This window comes from Rhinolophus ferrumequinum, chromosome 21 (genome assembly GCF_004115265.2).
Source record: "Rhinolophus ferrumequinum isolate MPI-CBG mRhiFer1 chromosome 21, mRhiFer1_v1.p, whole genome shotgun sequence".
In the NCBI taxonomy this organism is placed as follows: Eukaryota; Metazoa; Chordata; class Mammalia; order Chiroptera; family Rhinolophidae; genus Rhinolophus; species Rhinolophus ferrumequinum.
Window position 1 is genome coordinate 26,762,372 of NC_046304.1, and position 23,627 is coordinate 26,785,998.

Sequence of the window (23,627 nt, forward strand, 5' to 3'; positions counted from 1 at the left end):
GAGGAAAGATTTTTACATTTTAAACTGTAAGAGACTATTGAGATTACAGTCAAAAGGCTTCATATTATAGAACAGGAAGAGAAAGCCATGACAAATCCAGGGGATAGGATTTAGATGAAACTAGAATACGGAGAAGCAGAACTTTTGGACCTGATAACAGGAAAAATAGTCTCTGAGATGTCTTTGATAAGAAGCAGAACAAGAACTTAAATTCACCTGATTTCTTAGCTCCACTTATATACATAAAATGGCTCAAACATTATATAAGAAAATCAATATGGATAGGTAACGTCTTACATGGCGTTTAACTTTTCACATTCCCTATTTTAGACCAGATTACAGTTTCAGATCTGTACAAAAAATTACTGGGTAGACACATAATCCTATTCATAAACAGCAGTCAGTGTTAACAGTCGTTTCATTTTCTCCTTTTCTCTTTCTCTCCAAGATTAATTAGCATTAGACACAGTATGTTCCTTGTTACAAATGTCTTCTTTCAGCTTTGGAACTATAGTATCTTTTGATTACCCAAAACTCTGATCTAGTTTTTTTCAGTTATGCAGAAGCCAAACACTATTTGTAACACTTCAGACTAACTACATAAGAAAGCAATTTTGATATAATAGAAACAACTGTCACAAGTGATGCTACATGTATATTATCTTCACTTTGTGAATCAACATCACTTTAAAGATAAACTATAAAAGAAAAGAATACCCTTTTATAAACTTACTGCTGAAAGGCTGCCATTGTATTCTCCAAATTTTCTCCAGCACCTGTGAAAACATTAAATTTAAACTTTATTTACTCAGCTACTTTGAACTTTTTATTTTTCCATAAATTCATTTTAATAAGATACATCGAGTGAATCTTGATGTTTAGATATTATGTAGACATTACAAGTGTTTTGAAGAGTAAAATGTTATTTTGAATTGTTTTTTAGCTGCATTTGGAAGAATCAAAGATCAAAAGAGCCACAGCAACGCAGGAGGGTTAGAAGAACCTAAACATGATTTTTAAGTTATAATATCTACAGTCGCAGGAAAGACAGAAGAGGACTTGGTACATATACACCTCCTCAGATAGAGTTAAACCATCTCTCCTTTGTATCCCCATAGCCTCTTATGCAGCTCTCTACTAAGGCATTTATCATATGATAGCATAAATTTTTTACCTATTTCTCTCCTTCCTTTCCCATGAATTACCTAAAATAAATGACTGTGTTTTAATCACTGTAACTGAAGGCAGTAGAGTGTAGTACTTGAGTGCGACTCTGGAGTTAAGATCTCTGCTGGAAAATCTGTTTGATGTTTGTGTGAACTTGGGAAAGTTGCCTGGCCGCTCTGTTAACCTGAGCTTCTTTATCTCTAAGAATAAGGATAACAATGGCACCTATCTCATAGGATTAGTATAATTAAATGAATTAGCATGTCAAGTGCCATATGTCATTGACTGGAAAAATGACAGCTTTTCACTTTTTAGCATCTCTGAAGTTAGGGTGCATTTTACAGTGGATGGTAAGTTTATCGGCAAATTTTCTCTTAGTACATAAAATTTGTGCATCTTGTAACTAACTAATGGCATTAGAATCAATGAAATAGTGAATGTTCAGTGAAAGTAAAGAATTATTGCTATTATTATTACTATTGCCATTATTATAGTAACTGGAGTTTGGTAAATGTCTATTGACTGAAGTCATGACATGCCATGTGCCTGGAACATTCTCTTCCCCATCGCCTCCCAATTTTTCTTAACCTTAATTTCAGAACGAATTCACTTCTCTACTCCTCCATGAAAGCACTTCCTTCTCATTTCAGATGACAATGATTCTTATTACAGACAAGAGTTAATTACACTGGCAATTCCCAATCATTTTGGTGTCAAGACATTTACTGGGTATCTCAAAGAGCTTTTGATTATGTGGATGATATCCATTCATAATTACATTTTAGAAATTGACTTCTAAAATGTATTAACTTGAAAATAACAATAAACCCATTTCATAATATAACATTTTATGAAAAAATAACTATCTTCCCCCAAAAAAATTTCATGAGAAGAGTAGCACTGTTTTACATTTTTGCAAATCTCTTTAGTGTCTAGTTTAATATGAGGCAGCTAGATTCTCATATCTGCTTCATACATATATATTAACCTTCACACAGGTATATATGTTGTTGGGAAAGAAAGATTCTTCTTTGATACTGCACCAAAATTCCACAAGAGGTAGTTTTTTAAAAGTAAGCTGTAATGTAGAATTTAAACCATATCAGTGACCTTTTCATACTCTATTATATGAAAATCCATTGGTCCATCACAAACTTTGAATGGATCTTTCAGTGCCTGGTTTTATAACACCATGCACTACTCTTTTGGAAAATATTGATTCACTGAATTATGATGATCTTCTAAATGTCGACACATTATACAGTATTTTTAAAAATCACGTTCGTTAATATCTGATCTCATGAGGAAAATCTTTAAGAATTGGAAAGCTATCAAGCTCATATTGGAAGATATAAGGATACAAGTTTTAAAAAACATTCTAATTGTGAGCTCAAAAGTTCAATTTTAATCATTGCCACTGCCTTCATAGAAGAAAACTAGATTATTTTTCTTCTACTGACAGACTCACTTTATTCATTTTTTTTTTTTAAATTTTATTGGGGAAAGGGAACAGGACTTTATTGGGGAACAGTGTGTACTTCCAGGACTTTTTTCCAAGTCAAGTTGTTGTCCTTTCGATCTTAACTGAGGAGGGTGTCGTTCAGCTTCAAGTTGTTGTCCTTTCAGTCTTAGTTGTGGAGGGCGCAGCTCAGCTCCAGGTCCAGTTGCCGTTGCTAGTTACAGGGGGCGGAGCCCACCATCCCTTGCAGGACTCGAGGAATTGAACTGGCAACCTTGTGGTTGAGAGCCCACTGGCCCATGTGGGAATCGAACAGGCAGCCTTCGGAGTTAGGCGCACGGAGCTCTAACCGCCTGAGCCACCGGGCCGGCCCCTCATTTTCAAGATATATCTGTCAGATATTCAAGTCTGAATAACCAGTTAGTCAATTTTTAAAATAAAAATGGTGTTCTGTGGGACAAAAAAATGGTTAAGTCAGCTCAAAACTCAAATGACTGCACAAGTGCTTTTTCTCAAGACATACTGTGATATGCAGCAAGTGTTTTGAGTGTGCTTCCAATTTTGTCACACAGAATATTAAAAGTTGTGAGTATTCAAGGGTTGAAATTTAATAAAATTAATAATTTTTACTAACACATCAAAGATATTGCTAAGTGAAACTGCCTTTTTTTTTTTTTTAAACTGTGAGTACATGATGGTGAAGAATATAATGGCCACTACTAGTACACTTGGTACCACTGCTTTCATTCATGGTGAGGAGACAGCAGTTTTACCCACTATAGCTTTTGTACCATCAATGCAAATGTCAACAAAGTGAAAAAGGTAAATAATGTTATATGAAAAGTTTTGACCTTGGAGACCCATGAAAAGGTTTCAGGGACTCCCAGGAGCCCATTGACCAAACTTTGAAAAACCACTGTCTTAAATAATCAATGGTAATAAGTCATAGGAGTGGTTACCTCTGAGGATGGAGGAAGGAAACAAAGGAATATTATATGATTCTAAAAATGTTCTGTATTTTGACCTAAGTAGTGGTTACCTGGAGGTGTACATATATATATATTTTTAATTAAGTTGTACGCTAAAGGTTAGTGCTACTACCTATATGCCACAGCTAATTTTTTTTAATGACTTTAGTTCTAAGTCTTATGATTTTTGTATTCTGATATATTCAACTAAATCCTGAAAAAGCTTGTTGAAGGCAACCTTTAAGGGTAACATCTCCCCACTACCTGTTTCCACCTAGTGAAGGAAAATTCCACTCTAGTCCCCAAGAAGGGAAAAGAATGAAAGAAACACTTTTTTTTTTAATTGCACTTAGCTTTACTGTGTTTCAAAGATGTCGTAAGGAACACTTTTAACCCTTCTTTACTCTCTCATATACTCATCTCTATGGGAACAGAAATGACTTAGGAGAAAGAGCTCTCTGTCCACCTGTGACAGACCTCTTAATTTACAGCAGCCCACCCTAAGAAGGAACAAAATTTCTGCTCATCTATACAGAAGGTTTGCCAGGGTAGGCCCTGCCAATGTAAGGAAAAGGCCTTCAGTTTTAGTGTAAAGTTCAATTTAGAGAGGGCTTTATAGAGTCCAAATTCAGCTCTAATAGTAATAAAGTTAATATTTTCACTTCCATCTTTCTGATGCTGGCATTTTATTTCTAAATTAGTTTCAAACTTGCAAAGGGGAAGTAAGCAGTGTTATTCATTAGCCTTCTCAAATTCCAATAAGCAAGGGAGTTGTAATATACATCTTTTAGAATATTTCATAAAATAGTGCTCAATAAATATTTATTGTATTTGAAATATGATATCTGAAATTTGTTTAAAATAATCTGGGAATGAAGAATTGGCAAAGATACAGATGAAAAAAGATTGGGCATGAGATGATAACTGTATCTGGATGATGGGTTCTTAAAGTTTTACTACTTTTGTGTATGTTTAAAATGTGCCATCACAAAGAGTTCAAAAGATACTTACTGCTTGATCTTTTGGTTTGGGGGAAAGGAGTTAGGAAAAAAAATATAGAGTTGGTATTCTGAAATAAATTTCCCCACAAGTTAATATAATTTTTACTACTATTTAAATTCAAAGTCTGGGGCTGGCCCAGTGGTTCAGGCGGTTGGAGCTCCGTGCTCCTAACTCCGAAGGCTGCGGGTTCGATTCCCACATGGGCCAGTGGGCTCTCAACCACAAGGCTGCCGGTTCGATTCCTCAACTCCTTCAAGGGATAGTGGGCAGCACCCCCTTCAACTAGCAACGGCAACTGGACCTGGAGCTGAGCTGGCCCTCCACAACTAAGACTGAAAGGACAACAACTTGAAGCTGAACAGCACCCTCCACAACTAAGGACAACAGCTTGACTTGGGAAAAAGTCCTGAAAGTACACACTGTTCCCCAATAAAGTCCTGTGCCCCTTCCCCAATAAAATCTTTAAAAAAAGAAAAATTCAAAGTTTGTCTGTCTGTCTTTTACGTCTGCTTTCCATATTAATTTTAATTTTAATTCATTTAAACTTAAGTATGTGAACATTACTTAAGCTCTTGAATCTATTTTATTTGTTTATGAAATTACACAGCCAGAAATAAATAAAATATTGAAAAGGTGGTCAAGATAGTAATAATTCACAGAAGCTAGATATTTTATTTAAAAACCCACAACCATGGTATTACTATCTCCAGGAAAAAAACAATGGGTAAGGCCACACAGCCAACAAGAGGAACCAGGACTTGAGCATAAGCAGTATGATTTCAGATCCCACTCTTTTTGTCATGGACTATTCTGCAGCTTCTATGCTGGCGTCCATGTAACAATTTTGTTTCAGTTTTACTGATGAGCTACTCATATCGGTCCCTATTTCCATACTCTTGTATTTGTCCATAAAGCTTGAAGATAAATTCCACAATGACAATACTCACAAATTACTTACGGGATTCATATGGTGAAAACCTGGAGAATAACTAAGGGATTAATTAAGAAGTACACCACCCCTCTCCAAGGAATTATTTGGTGTTCGCTCTTCTATTGTGAAATGGTTTCGATGCCTGTTCTTTCCAAGTATCATCACATCATTCATAGAAGCACGCTTGCCATTAACTTTCCTTTTGCCTCAAAAAGCAGCTTAAACAATGCCTGGCTTTCCAAATAACCATTCTACATATAAACAAAAGTTTAATTTTAATGAGTTATGAAATTAATTATGAAATATGGAAGAGAATGAGTATCACAGATTTTGCATGCTGTCCTAATACAAGTTGTCCAGAATTCCTTTCTGTCTTACTGCTTCCCTCTTCACCAGTTCCTATTTTTCACTTGAGAAAACTTTCACTGAAAATTCCCAATTCACTTTATTTATAGCTTTGACATATACTTCCCAATTTTTCATTCAGTATTAACTTTACCTCTCATATAGTGCTTCATAAGTACTTTGTGATTGGTTAATTTTTGATAGGACAGGAAAAGTAACGGAAACATTCTCTTTTGTATCTTTAATTAGATTTAAATACTGTGAAGGATAGAAACATCTGTTCAGTTTTCTTTTTACCTCCCAAATGTTTTATATACCCATAAACATTCAACAAACATTGTAAACTTGTTTTACAGTTATGCTGCAACCACCACTGTCATTTACATCTTTGTATACATGATATACATGTGTATATATGTGTGTGATGTTTATAAACTAGTGATAAATGTGACAATGTGTATCAGCCACAAGAGAACAACCCTCAAAATTACATATTTTCTGATATTGGAAAAGACAGGTTAATGCAAATAAAATATATCCTAATGTTTAAAGATATAATCCTATCTCAATTCAAAATGGAGTTATTCAGTAAATCAAGCAACAAAGTAAGTCCCTTCTTCACTTTTAAATTCAGTTGTTTTTCAACATTTATAATGAGCCCTGGAAGCAGTATATATGATTTAAATAAGGGCATAAAGAGTTTGTAAGGATTAGAGATGGTATATACAAAAGAGCATTTCTCAATATGGGCTTCCTGGAATACTGCAGAAATATTTCTATATTTCAAGGGGAAAAAACTTGTGAAATTTATATTTGTATAAATAATAAAAAAATTAAACACATCAATAGCACAGAAGCACAGAAAGATATTCAAACTATATTTTGATACAGGAGCAGCATTTACCAATTAACCACCACATGTATACTCTCTTCAATGATAAATGGTTTTTGTTATGTATCTTGTGATAATTTCAATAATCTTTCTATAACAGTATTTATTTTTTTCTAAATTTGTATAGTTTAAGAGATATGTATGTGTATATGGGTATATATATGTATATGTGTGTGTATATGTACAGACACATATACACATATAAATATTTTGCTTCATTTACTGAATAACAGACATGTGTATAGATCTATAGATATACAGATCTATATAAATACAAACTCCATTGCTGAAAATAGATACATTTGAGTTTGCTTTACGTAGGAAAGTACCATTAAATAAGTGATAAATGACTATACTGCTAATAAGGTATCGGTAGGAATGAGCGCAAGTAAGGAAGAGTTCCCTGAAAACAGGAAGGAGGGAATAAGAGCTGAAGAGAAAGAATCCATACCCTGACACAGAACATGTTTCAGGGTGCAACTGCAGAATGCTACTTCCTGTGACTTTGTGAGACTCATATTGATGCTTCAATTTTCTCCTTGAACAACCAGTTAAAGTCTAGGACCCAGAGGCAGCCAGTGTTCAAGAGGAATCTTTACCCTCAAACTTATCACACCTATCAAATCAATCTGTGGCAGGATGTGCCGATTGTGATTGTACTATGCCTTAACTCCAAGGGTGAAAGATTAGAGGGAAGGTTAATATTTGATAAGTTGGTGATTTTTAAAAAGTTCTTTGGCCACTAAACCCTAATAAGTAGACCTCTTTCTAAAAAGCCTGCCGCTTAATTCAATTGGCCCATAGAGACAGATTAGGGAGTATTCAATTAAGTTATTTCCCTGCTACCCTATCTCTTGCTAACACAGTGAGCATCTTAAATGTATATACAGCATAATTCCAAATGTAGGACAATATGTACTTAAAGGGTATACATCAAAATGTTAACAGAGATTATGTTCAGAGAGTAAAGATTAAGAACTATTTTTTTGTTTCTCAATTCAATATTTTCCAAATTTTCTACAATGAACATGAGTTACTTATGCAACTGGAAAAATACTAATTCATAATTTCATAGAGAAATTAAGAAAATGTCCTTTGGGAGTATTACTTGCTCTCCATTTAATTCAAAGGTTATCTATATCTTTGATCCTATTGGTGTTTCATCAACACCAATACATTGTAGTTATAAAAAGTATTCTTGGTCAAATAAATTTGGGAAACACATGGAAAGTATCTAGCATGCAGTAGGTCATTAGCAGACAATAAACTATTTTTTTAAATTATATTTTAGGATCTGTACGAGAGGCTAGAGATGTACGAATTAATAAAATCTAAAATCTAGCCTAGAGGAACTCAGTCTAGTAATGGAAGCAGATGTAGTCATACATCCTATTATTAATACAATATTATGCAATACAATGTATGCTTTACAGAGGTTAAGAACAAAGCAAGCCTACAGCATTTAATTTTTGAAACACTATTTTCAAAAATAGTGTTAAAATATTAAGATTGATTAATATTTTAGAAAAGGCAATCAATCTTAGAAAAGGCAAAAGTGTTCATGAAAACTTTGAAAACATAAGTATAGGGTGATCTCATCCTCAGTCAATTCAAAGTTCTTTGCAAAAGACAAATGTGTATCCCCTGTATCCAAGCTTATATGCGCATTTCCAAGCAATTTTGCAATTTTCAAAGTGCTTTTTATACCCCTCATCCTCCTAACAACGCAAAGAGAAGCAAGGCAAACATTCTCCATTTATAGATAAGGAAACTCAGGCTTATCCTCAAGGCTAACTAGTGGTAGGTCCAGAAACTGACACAGGTAATAAACCTTTTATAGCAGACATAATATAGTACACATTAAGAGTTTCAGGTTATGCAATTCAGGTGTATATACTTTAAACACATATAACAATCAAGGTTTCTGGTTTACATGAAATATCCGTATTTGCAGTTAGAGTGCTAGAGAATAAACCCAAATGTTAGTGATATGCACAGAGAGACTAGTGATTGTTATTGGTGTCCGAGAAAAAAATTAAAAGTAAGCAAAGCGGTGACTCCTTCCTAGTCTATTATTTTCCCGAAACTTAGTATCTTGAGTTACAAAGTGTTTTTTAATTAACTATCTCCTTTATCGCTCTAGATGACTCAACTGTATTATTGGGTGCACGTACTCAACAAAAGTGAATTAAGTACTAACACGTAGAAACTTACTATCGTGCTTTAGTCCATCATAACAAGTAAATAGATTTTGAGTCTGCAGGTATTTAACAAGATTATTTCTCCTAAAATGAAATTTAGATCATCCATAATGACAGTTTAGATAGTTTTTTTGAAGATCGTGTTTTGCTTTGGTTTGGGTTTTTAGTAAGCACACTTTTCTTTTTTTTAATCAGTAAACACAACTGCAGTGTGTATTGCCTATCTCCAGAATAGGGCTACCACAGCTGAAAATTGCTTCTACAGCAACAACGTAAACACCAAAAGTTGTTTTTTGGCTTTAATGGTTGAAGGCTCATTCATAGTCAAATGTCATCCTACAGTTTAACTGTGTATCTATTAAAATATGGACAAAACAAGAAATAGCGTGGTATTTAGCTGGTGAGCCCTTAAAACCTTTGATGCTTTTCATGAGTGGTAGCATAACCATTGAAGTCACTCTTTAGTACTATGTTTAACTGATAAAATTATACAGACTATATAGAAGAATGCTAAGGTATTTCCGTGATAGTTAAACCCTTATTCCTGGCCAATTCTTTTTAGAAAAGGAGTTATGGTACCAAATCAAGTGTTAGACTGTGAATTTCAAGCAATCTTAAGCTAGTTTAACATTCGTCTCTAAAGAAGAGTTAAAACTGATTGAAATAATCCAATTGCACAACATTTCATACATCATGCTTGAAATGAAATAGACACTTATTACTCAGTAATGAAGAGGCAAAGATTTGGCCTGCTGTCTGGGAAATTAGAGTGGACTATCTAGGCTCTTATTAGTAAGACATTTTCCCAAGAGAAACTTCTTTGTTTTTCTTTAAACAATACTATCCTGTCATAAACTGAATCATTTTTTTGTCTTGACACGGAAATTCCCGTGTCATTGCTGGGGTGCAGGACTGGGCTAAAAAAAAAAAAAAAAAAAGAAAAGAAAAGAAAAAAGAAAGAAAGAAAAAAAAAAAAACAGGTGCAAGCTTTTGCAGCCTTGGGAACCAGGATGCTCCAGTTTCTGCCCCAGTCCAGCCCAAGCTCTAATTGTCTAATTGTGACCTTGGGAAGTGTATCCGGCTCAGGCACTCAGTTTCCCTCTCTTCTCAATTGCCACGCTCAGGGTGGGGGGTTGGGGTGGGGCTGGCCCCCTGGGACTGCAGACAGCTGGGCTGCAGCACGTTCCAGGTTCACGCAGTTCCTCAGCCCAGGAAGACCGTAGCCCAGGATCCCCCCATAAACTCAACCCCTGGCTCGCTGGGAGCAGTCTGTTCTCGGTTATCCTGGCAGGGTACCCCCGGCTCTGTCCGGCGCTCCCTCCCCCTGTGCCTCGCTGCTAGGTAGGGACCTTGCGATTACCCGTCCGTCCGCCGAGAAACGCTCCATCTACCCTTCATTCTCACCCTGGTCCTTCTCTTCCTGAGAATCCCTGACACCGCGGCACTCAAGAGAGTCACACACCTTGGCTGTCTGAGACCCCTTCCTTTCCGTAGGAGACCTCCCCTTCACATCGTCTTCATCTCCGGGGGAGCCCCCAATTCACACATCCCCACTCCCCCTTCAAACTCTCACGTGTTTCCACCCGCCAGCCTTCTGCGGAGCACCAAAGGACCAAAAAAATAAATAAAGCCTCCCCCATCTCCGCCATCGGGCTCTAGGGACCCCTCTCACCTCCGCGGTGAGAGATGTGTTTACTGAGGAATCGCTGCTTCTTTCTCTGGTGCAGCAAGGTCGGGTATTTGAGCAACAAGAATGAGGTCACCAAGTACCCTCCCAGGGTGGAGAGAAGGTAAAAAGCCGCAGTGGACGACATCTCAGCCTCCGTGTGTGAAGTCTCCCACCTCCGGGCCCTCTGAACTCCGCTGCGGCGGCGGCAACGGCTTCAGCGGCGGCAGCTGCTCCGAGCCTGCTCGCCCCCAGCCGGTGCCGGCGGTGCAGCGCACTTGTTCGCGCCTGCCCAGCACGCAGGCGCAGCCGGACCCTGGCGCCCGGCAACAAAAGAGCCCCCGCACGCAGGCGCGCTCCGCTGCCGAGTTGGAGCCACCTAAGCTTTGTGGTCGTTCCCGCAGCGTCTGGAAGAACCTCCACACTGAGGCGAAAGCGTGGAAACCTGCCAGTGCCTTCGCCATCACTCGAGTAGAAAAGGCTATGCAAGGAAAGCCTTCAGGAAGGTCCGATTTAATTAGAAACTCACATCGAAAAGGAGAGATTCCAGTGCAGAGTCTTAGCCCCGACTCAGGAAATGCAAGCCTGTTTCCAATAGAGGAGTTAGAGCTTGCTAAAACAAACGAAGCCTTCACCCATTTGTCTAGCCAAGAGATAACTTTCCCTATTGTCACACCTAACCATAAAAGGTACTACTAGTTTATCCGTCAGTTATTTGAGGAACGGACTCCTCTCTCATCTCATTCTTAAAATACAATCCCCAGGCCCTGGGGTCAAAAAATATTTGTGGACTTAAAATCCATTTAAAATAAGGAAACGTTGACAAAGCTATAGGTTATCGATTAAAAGTCATAGGAAGACAGCAAAATAAATTCCAGAAGGACCAACTATTAGGTTGGTGCAAAAGTAATCGCGGTTTAAAAGATTAGAAATAATTGCAAAAACCGCGATTACTTTTGCACCAACCTAATAGTTTCCCTTTCATCCCACACTATCTATCCAAACTACTAAAACTTATGTAAGAGCCACATTTAAAATGCAAAAGAATTAACCCTGGGTGGAGGGAGAAAATTAGGCAATAGCTTTTCTCCCACAGAAGTAGAATGCAGTGGTTATTTAAAATCTTGTGGTTCTTGACTCTGGCCTTAAGCAAACTACTCTTTCTTTATCTGTAAAATGAGGAATGTTTTACTAAATGATAAACTTCAACTCTCACATTCTGTTAATGACCTGGGTTCCCCAAAATTCTAGCTTCCTTTAAGAGGAGTAAATAAAATTTAGAAGATTCTTGAGAACAACGGCCTTCATTAGATTCTAAAAAGTAGCTGCAAAAGATTTTTGCATCAGTTTACCATCAGTAATAGGCTATTTCTTGATCTAACACCACAATACCCAAAGATATGGTAAAGCCTTTGTAGAAGAAAAAAATTAAGTATAAAAGCTTCTATAAATACAACTGCAGGGATGCAGAAAAAGTCTTACTACTCGTGAACTAAGAGGGAAAGGGGAAAGTTTCCCTATCCTTGACACAACCAAACTTTTAAAATTAAAACATTTTGAGGGAACTCACAAGTTGAAAAGTATTGCCTTGTTCTGTTTAGTCGTCTCAAATTGTTTTATAGTTCAGCTGACACACATGGTTCTGTTTTCCTTTTCCAAAATCTCACCTGACAGCAACTTTTTAAATTTTATGACTACTATTTATGATGAGTACAGACAGATGTATATGATAAATATTACCTGAAAAAAAATCTATGTAACTAAGAATATTTACCCTTCAAATATACAGGCACCTATGGCTTAGCAAATAGAGCTCTGAGCTTAGAACCCATAGACATAGCTATACCATTTACAAGCTGAATGACTTTGGCATATCACTTAGTTTAAGCCACAGTTTCCACATCTGTAAAATGGAGATAATAGTATCTAAACTCATAGGGGTATTTTGAGGATCTAATGAAGTAAAATGAAAGCATTAAAAGTATCCTACAGGGGCGGCCCGGTGGCTCAGGCGGTTAGAGCTCCATGCTCCTAACTCCGAAGGCTGCAGGTTCGATTCCCACATGGGCCAATAGGCTCTCAACCACAAGGTTGCCAGTTCGATTCCTTGAGTCCCACAAGAGATGGTGGGCTGCGCCCCCTGCAACTAAGATTGAACACAGCACCTTGAGCAGAGCTGCCTCCCAGATGGCTCAGTTGGTTGGAGCGCATCCTCTCAACCACAAGGTTGCCGGTTTCGACTCCCACAAGGGATGGTGGGCTGTGCCCCCTGCAACTAGCAACGGCAACTGGAGCTGAGCTGCGCCCTCCACAACTAAGACTGAAACGACAACAACTTGAAGCTGAACGGCACCTTCCACAACTAAGATTGAAAGGACAACAACTTGACTTGGAAAAAAGTCCTGGAAGTACACACTGTTCCCCAATAAAGTCCTGTTCCCCTTCCCCAATAAAATCTTTAAAAAAAAAAAAAGTATCCTACATAAGTAAGCATTATGTCAGAAGATAGAATTGTTTCTTTCTCTATCATTAACAAATTTGCAAAAAGTATACAGAATTATTCAAAATAAGTAACCAAGCAGAAGCCTATATGTGTATACCTTATCGGAAGCCCAAGAAAATGAACACTAATGAAAGTACAGGCGAGCTATAATAGTATAACAGCATCTTTTAAAAAATTGTACCACCCTCCTTAAAAAAAAAAAAGGGGGGTGTCAGCCAGCTCAGTTGTTTAGAGTGTGATAACACCAAGGTTGCCGGTTCGATCCCTGCGTTGGCCACTGTGAGCTGTGCCCTCCTTGAAATAATAATAATATAAAAATTTTACCAATATGACCAGAGATGTTTTCCAAGATGAAGGAGGTTACATTTTGAGGAAAATTTACAAGAGGCTCAAAGTTAGTAAGATATTATCTAAACCGAGAACGGAAATTGATAAGCAGTCAATTATCATGGGGGGGGAATGTTGAAAGAGTATCAGAAATCATTGGCCTAACTGTTTCATTGTAAAGAGAAAACTGATGTCTGGAGAGGTAAAGTAGTTTGCTCAAGACTATACAACTAGTGGCCAATGTTATAACAAAGTCAACAATCTTAATTCGGTCAAGGGCTTGGGAAAGATAATATTGATTTTCTGAATAATAAAAGATTTGGAAAAAAATAGTCTTGCTCTTTATAGAAGAGAGCATTACGGAAATTCCTACTTAAAAACTGTCCTTTGACATGTATTAGAAGTAGCAGATTCAGGATGCAATACAATGAAAAGAACACTGAACTCTAGTCCAACTGCATCTACAATTGCATTGCCCCAAATTATTAGTGCTGTAGATAGCAGATGCAGTTGACTAGGAACATATATCATTGGGACCAGAAAGCATTTACCCAAGAGTTCTGAAGGAACCCACAAATTAAATTGTGATACTATTCAAAATAAGAAAACTGCAGTAATGAACAGCTAGTGTGCTGACAGATTGGCAGACTGCTGTCAGTATTCCCAACTACGACAATGGGAATCTGTTAGTAGGTTAGAGCCTGCTTCAACTTTCTGTAAGGCAATTTAAAAATATGTATCAAAATGGAAAATGTGTGTATCCCTTGACTTATCAATCCCAGGTATAAGAGTTTATTCTGCAAAGAAAATTTCACAAGTATTAATAAAAGATATATATGCACCATGGTGTTCCACCATTGTTTGTAGGAGCCCTAAACTGGAAAGAACCTAGATATCAAACAATAAAAGATAGATTACGTAAATCATGAATAAGGAAAAACAATGCAGCCATTAAAAATAGACTCATTTATTGACAGGAAAAATGTCTACCGTGTATTGTTGAGTGATGAAAAGTAGATACAAAACAAGATGCATTCTGATTGCAATTATGTAAAATTGAATACATATCTACTTATGCATGTATGCATACAGATGTCTAGAAGGATGTTTACTAAAACGTTGCAAATGCTTAGTAAAGCACTAGCAGAACAGTGGAATTTCATGTTAACTTACTATTCTGTTTTTAAAAAACTCTTAAAAAATAACAGATACAATGACTACATGTTAGTTTTACAAAAACAACAAAGGTATGTTCAAAAACAAAAACAATTTTTTAAGTGAGGTTATAAACTAGGTAGCCTTACATTTATATTGAGAGAACAGCTAAGATAAAATATAGGATAAAAATCATCAGATACTGAAGTACATATAACTTAGTAGGAGAAAAGAAGTATAATGAACTGATGTAATATAATCCTCTAAGAGTTTTTGGAATAAAAAGGAACCAGGGAAATAAGTTTACACTAGAAATTTTTCTTATACTTATTCAAATAGAAAATTATTTTTATTGTTATACCTATGGACAGGATTTTTCAGTACAGAAAGGTTTTGGGGAAATATTTAAATTGTATTTAGAAGATGATCAGATCTGAGCTATCAGTTACAAACAAACAAGAAATCAGAATTATCCCTTATATTTATAAAATAATTTAGAGTTTGTAAAGGACTTCAATTAACATGATTTTCACATGTTTGAATCAGTGATCCTTTGAGGTAGATAAGGGAGTTAATATCCCCATTTTCCTAATCAATCAGCCAAAGTTTTAGATAGGATCCAATGTTAGGAGTGCAATAAACTATTCCCTCAAGACACCAACCGAATGAGCTGCTGTGCCATCTTAGGCCAATAAACATCAAGAGTACTGAAAATTAAACAGATCAGATGATTACTGGACTTATGGTGATCACTTCTTTAGTGTTGAATAACTATTCTGTACACCTGAAACTAAAATAATATTGTATGTTAGCTTTAATAGAAATCTTTAAAAAAGAAAATTAAACATAAACTTTGTGGAAAGTTATGCAGCGTTACAAAAACTGAGTGCAGGGGCAGCCGGATGGCTCAGTTGGTTAGAGAACGCGCTCTTAACAATAAGGTCGCCAGTTCAATTCCCTCATGGGATGGTGGGCTGCGCCCCATGCAGCTAAGAAAATGGTGATTGGACTTGCAGCTGAGCTGCACCCTCCACAACTAGATTGAAGGACAACGACTTGTAGCTGATGGGCCCTGGAGAAACACACTATTCCCCAATATTCCCCAACAAAATAAAAAAACATAAAAAAAAAAAACCTTCCCTCTAAAAAAAAAGAATGAAAGAAAAAGAACTGAGAGCAGTTTTATATGCCATATCTTAGGATAAGCACAAAATTGTGGAAGACAGAACAGAAAAAGAGCAATTAAATGGCCAAGAGATTTGAGAGGTTGTTTAACATGGAGCATAAATAAACTAACAAAAACTAGACCCAGTTTGAAAAGACCACAGGAGGATACAGAGGAAAGGTATCAAGCCTACAAAACTGTATCTCGTGGTGCTTACCACAGTGTTTTGCATGTATTACCTGTTTATAAAAAGTCTGACTAAAACTGAACCAAGATTTATTCATCATCTTCCAAACTATTAGAATTACAGGACTCTTTTAAAAATAAATTTCAAATAATAATTACCAAGAATTTATGTGCACCTCTATTAGGAGCTTTATATATATACTCCTTTAATCCTCACAACCACCCCTGTGATAAAAAGGAATTATCATTACCATTTTAGAGAAAATAATACTTAAGAATTAATTGTCCAAGTTTCTAAATGGTAGAGTCAATTTTTTTTTTTGCTCCAATCTACTATAGTACTATTTTATACAGAAGAAAATATAAAACAAGAGAGGATATAAGCATATAAAGATTCACTACAGTTTTAGAGAGAATCAAGATTCAGTTTTAAAAAATACTAAGATGTTTTGGGGGTATCATACCTAATGTTTCTGACATTCAAAACTCCTCCATTCATGTCATTTTCTAAGATGGCAGAACATAGGAAGAGTACAACTTGGAAATCAGAGTCCTCAATTTAAATTCTAACTTTGCTAGTCCCTAGTAGCTATGTGATGTCAAGACAAATTATTTAACCACTTCAAGCTTTAATTTCCTGATCGATCAATAGGGATAATATCTATCTTGCAGTGTTTTAAGGATTAGAGGCAATGTATGCAAAATGCTTAGTAAAGTACCTAACAAGTGGATATGCATGAAATAGCTATTATTATTGTGTGCCACTCAATAAAGAGTAGTTATTGTTACCTTTAAGCATCAGGTTTCCTTAGTCCCATTTTCTACTTTTCTGTTTCCTGTTTCTTTGAAAGTCTTTTTTTGTCTTTCTTTTCTTTCTTTATTTTTTTACTAAGATACAGATTCCCTATTTAAGCGAATACAGGGGAATCTAACTTTAAGTAAATCAATATGTGAAACCGTTTTTAAAACTAGAATAATGTAATTTTACAAAAGATTTATATTAATCCTTTAAATAGTAAGCACTCCTCAAATAAGATGATTTACTTTCTATTTTAATTCTTTACTTTTCATAAACACATCAAAAGACTTAGGCCAAAGGATGATATCCTGTGAAGTCCCTTCTGACCCAGGGATTCTTAAAAAAGAATCAATTTGAAACATCTGCTTACATCTCAATTAAAAAAAAAAGAAATGCTAAGTAAAGGATAATGCAAGTGCTGCTACAAAACAAATATAATTTCTTTAATAAAATCATTACTTTTGAAATTTGCTGAAGTAAATTTTATATGATTAAAGAAAAAAACAGTACGCAATACAAATGCACAGTCCACATTTCTCTAACACAAACCTATTATTTATGGATAAAAACAAACATCAAGTACTGAGATCATCTTTTAAGCAGGTTATAAATACAAATAGCATAAAAATATGTATTTAAGAATTCTACAGAAATTCAAATTAGGGTGGCTTCTGTAACCAAAAATAATTAAGGAAAATCATTTACTAATTTATGCATGTAAAGTTCCATAGAACATTCCATATACAGAACATTCCATATAGAATGCCATTAAAAAGGAAACAAAGAAAAAAAGACACAGGTATGCTCTTCTGACACCTATTTTTTCTCAACCTGTTATTCAAGTCTTAGAGGCTATTAAAAAGTCCAAACAACTATTAGTACATGCCCTATAGAGCAATCTAGCTGTATTTCTCAAATGCAGTGTGCTATTTAATAAAACCAACCAAAAATCATGCTTAGTACAAAAGTAATTGTGATTTCTTTTTAAAATTATTTTTATCTTTTTTTAGTTACAGTTGAGCAATTGTGATTTTTTAAAAAATTGATATAAAAGGAATGAAAAATAAAAAAAGATGAAAAATAAGGACAGAATGAAAGAAGAATGTAGACTGATTTTCACACTGGCTCACATTCTCCTTTCCCTAATCAAATTATAGTAAATGGGCATAAAAATACATGTAATTAAATTACAGTTCCAAATTGGCTGTCAATCATGTTTCTCCCTGTACATTTTATTTTTTTAAATTTCTAATTAAAAAAAATTTTCAAGTTTAGTTTCTGGTATAGAACAGCGATTAGACATTTATATAATTTCCAAATGATCACCCTGATAAGTCTAGTACCCATCCGACACCAGTGTTGTTATATTATTGTGTATATTCCCTATGCTATACTTTACATCCCTGTGACTATTTTTATAACTGCCAATATATGCTTCTCAATCAAAACCTAAATAACTGCTTTAAGCTAGTAGTACAATGTACCATACAAATACTACATTTCATACATATTGAGACTAAAATCTCCAATTCTGTTTGCCCAGCCTTACGAAATCAACGTGTCTAAGAAAATATAATCAAGTACATTAAATTTTGGTATGTTATTTTGCACATTTATCTAATTGGTGATATGTCAGTGTCACCACGTTGACGCTGGTGAAAGTTATCATAGATTAATAAACTTTGTATCACTTAGCAAATTGCTTCACAATATAGGAATTTTTAAAGCATAGAGTATGTATTAATATTTTGGGTTAAAAAGCAGTAGTCAGATAGCATTCATTTAAAATATGGTATCTCATCAGTCCAAGAATAAAATGGTATGAAAAAAAGAATCTAACTCAGGTACCGGGATTGTGGGCCAAACAATAGGGCTTTTTTTGCAATTAAGTCCTCAGAGCATTACCAGATAACTTACTGGATCATCTTGTTTTGAAGATAATTTCAAGAGCAGCATCTTAAGGAAAATCCCAGCTAAAATAGAATTTTAGCAAAAACAAAGTTTTGGCTCAACGTGATTATGCAACATTCAGTTATGATAGAAACAAGTTTTATTATGGACAGCGAAACAGAAATAAGAGAAAATAAGAGGTATCACCATGTATTTTATGTCTTTTCCAGAACAACCAATGTTTATTAGGAAGTGGTAGCCCTATTTACAATAAATATCAACAATATCATGAAATAGTAGAACAATTATTGTCCAAATACTGAACTCCTGTAAACCAAAACACATTTCAGGTTCAAGAAAACACAGTATACAAATACCAAATAAAACACTCCATACACACCAAAAACAAAAACCAGCTCAAGTTTAGGATTGAACTGGCTGGGAAACACTTATTGTGTTACTGCTTTAAGAACCCCTCGGAGCACCTTGTAACTCATTAACTGCACATTTTCCTTTGGAGGGAAACAAGGTCCTCTCTCTGTCACATATGCATAAGGAAATCTCAAAACCCAGAGACCATCTGGTGGGAGAGTGATCTCTTGTTTTTCTGGGTAGAATACTGGACATGGTGGTGGGCCTGGTTGAACCTGAAAAACATAAGTAATATAATTACTTTCAGTAAGAAACACCTGAAAAGTAAATGCCTAAAACAAATAATAGGTTTGTAGGTAATGGGTACACTCCTAACTCTAATCATATCCAATACTCTATATTATACAGTCTCAGATATTATCCTGCTTTTCTACAGATTTTTAACTTTAAGTTCTGATTCTAAACCAATCGATGTGAACTCATGGTGTGAACTAATTAAGACATTCACAATTAATTTTTCAAGAAAAAGAATATTAGGTATAAAAGGTATTTAAAATTAAGACCCATTTAATGAAATAACCACTTTGATATTATCCTGTACTTTTAAAAAAACAATCAAAACAAGCATCAGCAGTTTTTGTTTCCGAAGACAGAAAGGGTTGTATTTCTTACCTGAGGCATGAGTATTATCTGCAAAGGAGCATCAGGAACCACAACAAAAAGCCTCATAAGTTGAGCATAATGTGGTTTTAGCCCTCTACCTTGAGATGATGACAGAATATATAAGGGCATATCACTATTCAGGGCTTTTAAAGCTGATTCCTTTGGACCACTTCCCATTACTTTCATTATTTTGTCAGGTCCTGAGCACATAAACCTCCGACCTCGAGAGTCTTCATATTCAAAGCCCACAAATGCTCGAGCTATGTCATCTCGCCGTCTTCCTCTTCCCATTACAACTGCACTTCTCTTCCCAGGAATAGCTTTATTTGGAGCAGGCCAAGAATTGGTGTCCAAGTCTCCTTCATCTTCAGCTCTAGTCCTAATGACAATGTCCCAAGGCATAAGATAGTTTGTTCCTGGAATGAAGCCCTGTTGGTCTAAACCTGTATGAAAGTTGTAAGACTTTGCAGGGCCTAGTTTAACCAAAGACCAGCTGGAGAATTTGGGTAGGAGACCTTTAGGGCAATTTGAATGCAGCATGCCTGGGAGATACTCAACTGTGGATGCCTGTCGATCAATCAAGTTTGGTCTCTTCTCAGTTTTTACTTCTCCTTGACCATGAACTTCTGGATTATCTCCTCCTGCTTGTGGATCAGCAGGATAGGTACCTAAACTATCTGTGGATTGGCCTAAACTCAAAGCTAAACTCAGGCTTGTGCTCTCTCCTTGGGTTTGAGGTTCTTTTTCTTTAAGTTTATCAGCATCTGCATCTGGCGGGGCAGGAGAAGATTCATTTTTGGCAGGAGCAGGATCTGGAGTACTTGGTTCAAATACTGGGAAATTGATATGATCCAATTTTCCACAACATTTTTCTTCCAAAAGCTATAGAGGAAGAAGAAGAAGAAAAAAAATACCCCTGTGAACTTTCCATTTAAAATAACACATTCTTCACTCTAAAAAGCAAGATCAACAATTAATGGGTAAGCAAGTAAGTATATATAAAGAACTTTCCCTTGTCTACATATCACACTGTAGTCACATTTACTTTTGTAGATATTTTGCTTCTGAAAAATACGTATTTTTACTCAGTTGGTTTACTCAGTTAACAAAAAAAAGAAAGAGAGAGAGAGAGAAGAGGAAAAAGAAAAATTCAGAGTCTACCTGATAAAAGTCATAGTTAGCTGCCTTGATATCAAAGGGATCATCTCGAGGTGCTTGTTTCCTTCCACAGTTACAGGCACCGGTGGACCGAGCTCGGCTATTGTGATATAGCACAGGAGGATTTCTATCAGCCTCCGGTTTTTCTCCTGGAAAATATAACAGTCACTATTAATTTCACATACACAACACAGAGTGAAATTTAATTTGCACTCTATAGCACCTAACCCCAAATTTCTCCAAATAGTACTTTGGAAAAAAACACCATCACCACCAAATCTTGCCTAAATACACATAACAGAAGAAACAAGTGAAAATATGTAAAATTGTATTTTCAATCTAAAGTTTTTGGATTTTCTAAGGTTTGTAGGTTTTTGTCATCATCATGGTGACCTTACATTTCATTATACTCATTTTAGTTCAACAAACACTTCAAGATAAAAATGTTAATATAAAATTTCTGAAACTTTGTACTATTTAACAGTTCTCATTTCCTAATCCCCTAGAGCTCATTCTTTAAATACAAGAAAATAACTAGTAGTCATAACTGATATTTTTTTACAGCAGGAGGGAAAATTTAAATCTGATGCACCTAAATTTAAAAAGAACCCTATAGGGTTCTTTTTAAAACATCAATACATCGTGAACAAACACTCTTAAAACAAAAATAATAACAGCTTAAAGTTTCGATTTCAAAATGCTGAGAAAATTTTAGCTACCTGATTTAGGTAATGAGTGAAATTTATGTACACAGTGTTGATCAGTTAAACTTCTCTCCTCACAGAGCTGATGGCCATTGCTCCAAAACTTGTAGCAGTCCTCATGTAACTGCATGGCGTATTTGTGAAAGGCTGGACCCCTAGCATGTTGACTGTACACTCGAAGAGCCTGGGCAAGCTGATTCTTATGGACAGTCATTGTGTAATTATGAGGCAAATTTGACTGATAAGCACTATGGGCCATGGGTAAAGCTTTTTGGCACCGATTTTCTGAGAATTTGGTGTCAATATCCAAAAACCCTTCCAAGACTTTAATACTGCTTAAAATCTTGGATGTTAGCTCCCCAGTGGGTGACCCCAGGTCCTCCTCTTTCCCATCAATAGCTACTTCATACAGTTTTGAAGCTGCTGAGATCCACTTCTGATAAGTGGGAAGTTCAAAATGGGAAGGCTGTGGGTTCCTGCCCACACTGTCATCAAAACCTTTCTTGCTTAGGACTAGTTCCACATGCTGCCATAGGAATTCCCGAAGAGTGAAATCCACTAGCTGCCCTGAAGAACTGGAACTGCTGCTGTCAACATGGAAAGAAAGTTGTTGTCGGTTGTGTTGCCTCATCACCTGGTATCGCCTGGGCCCAGAAAGGGGTGCAGGTACCAGCAAAGATTCCGGGTCCTTGACAGTACAATGACTCCTAAGTTGGTCCAGCAACATGCCTACTGGGTCCTCCTCCTGACTTCCTGGAACTATGTACACAAAAGCTTGGTTGGCAGGCACAGTAAAGAGGCAGTTAATACTCTGATTAGTCAAGACACGACTCTTCCGGAAAATTCTGTAGATCTGGTCCTCCAGGGCATGCTGCAGTCTCCTTTTGGGAGAATGTTTCTTGGGCTTGTCTGGATGAGCTGGGTCTTGGTTCCGAGGGGGTTCCACTTTGAGAGCTCCATTGAGTTGAAAGAGGAAAAGGAGTCTAGGTGGGCAAGGTCGGCAGTTTAGTTTCCAGTCTTTGCCAACTGGACAATCCTTAATGGCTGTCTTGAGAAGGGGCAGTACTTTCTGTCTCAGTCCATCCAAGGCTCTGAACACTCGATCATAAGTGATGTCAAAGGAACAAGTGGGATGGACCAGAAGCAGGATGTGACAGACGGAGAAAAGGTAAAGCAGACTGAGGCACTGCAGCTTCTCCTGATGCTTCCAGAACTCGTGCGTTTCTGCATGAGGTAAGGAGAGGCCGCCTCCAGCTTCCCCGCTCTGAAGGGCTCGACAAGCCCGCAGAAGCTGGTAATTGTCACAGATGGAAGTGAGAAGAAGATACAGAACCTTGCTTTCCTGATTGTAATAGGCCTGCAGAAGGCTGTAGTCCTGGGAACCTGGCTCAGTTTGGTTACCTTCCGCGGCAGCTACACCTCCCGGAACTGGATCCGCGGCCTCGGCCCCGGTCCCGGTCCCCGCCCCGGCTCCGGCCCCGGCCCCGGCTCCAGCCCCAGCTCCAGCCCCAGCGTCTCCGGCTCCACCAGCCTCCCCGACAGCGCCTGCCTCGGTCCTGATTCCAGGCTCTGGGTCCCCCGGATCTTGGTGGTGAAAGAGGGGAAAGACCTGTCGGTCGCACACCGTGTTCACAAGTGAGAACTTCTCGGAATTCAGTCGCAGAGCCGTCTTGCCGAAGATTCCCACCACGCAAATCTCATCCTCTCGCCAAGGAGGCTCCGGTCCGCCGGGCGCGCTCCCTGCGCCCTCAGTAGGGGACCCCTCGGGACTTTCAGGGCTGGTCCAGGCTGAAGCTCCCATTAGAAGCTCTCGCAAGCTGACAGGACCCGCCATGGTGCAGAGACGTCTCTAGAATGCTTCCGGTCCTCCCTGTAAAACCAACCGGCTTTCGTTCAGTTTTGAAATCCCTCCTCTGCTTCTTCAGTTCCTGCTTTCCTCTCACTTTAGGTTCCGCCTTCCACACCTCCTCTCCTCTTACGTACGTAGTAGTTCTCGCCGGTTTTCCATAGTCCTACAAGACAGCCGGTTTAAGATTTTCCTTATTTCGGAAGACTGTAGGAATCGAGGTATCAG

At 37.1% G+C, this 23,627-nt stretch overlaps 2 protein-coding genes across 3 annotated transcripts in view; both read right to left on the minus strand.

Moving 5' to 3' along the window:
• The window catches only part of GDPD1 (glycerophosphodiester phosphodiesterase domain containing 1), a 37,363-nt gene extending 26,420 nt beyond the window's left edge, over positions 1–10,943 (minus strand). Inside the window, exons 1-2 of one of the 2 annotated variants that reach the window (XM_033091865.1) lie at positions 10,638–10,943; positions 734–776 (exon numbers count right to left, since the gene is read on the minus strand). In XM_033091865.1, coding sequence (XP_032947756.1) covers positions 734–776; positions 10,638–10,779 — 185 coding nt within the window. In that variant the 5' untranslated portion in view covers positions 10,780–10,943. The remainder of the gene's footprint in view (positions 1–733; positions 777–10,637) is intronic. The other variant, XM_033091864.1, reaches the window with a different exon arrangement.
• A 7,914-nt stretch (positions 10,944–18,857) lies between these two features.
• Positions 18,858–23,411, minus strand: SMG8 (SMG8 nonsense mediated mRNA decay factor). The gene is made up of 4 exons (XM_033091457.1): positions 21,569–23,411; positions 20,853–20,998; positions 19,701–20,573; positions 18,858–19,303 (listed from the first exon to the last, which is right to left on the minus strand). The coding sequence occupies exons 1-4, from the start codon at positions 23,385–23,387 to the stop codon at positions 19,106–19,108; spliced, it is 3,036 nt and encodes a 1,011-aa protein (XP_032947348.1). The 5' UTR covers positions 23,388–23,411; the 3' UTR covers positions 18,858–19,105.
• Between the last annotated feature and the right edge of the window lie 216 nt (positions 23,412–23,627).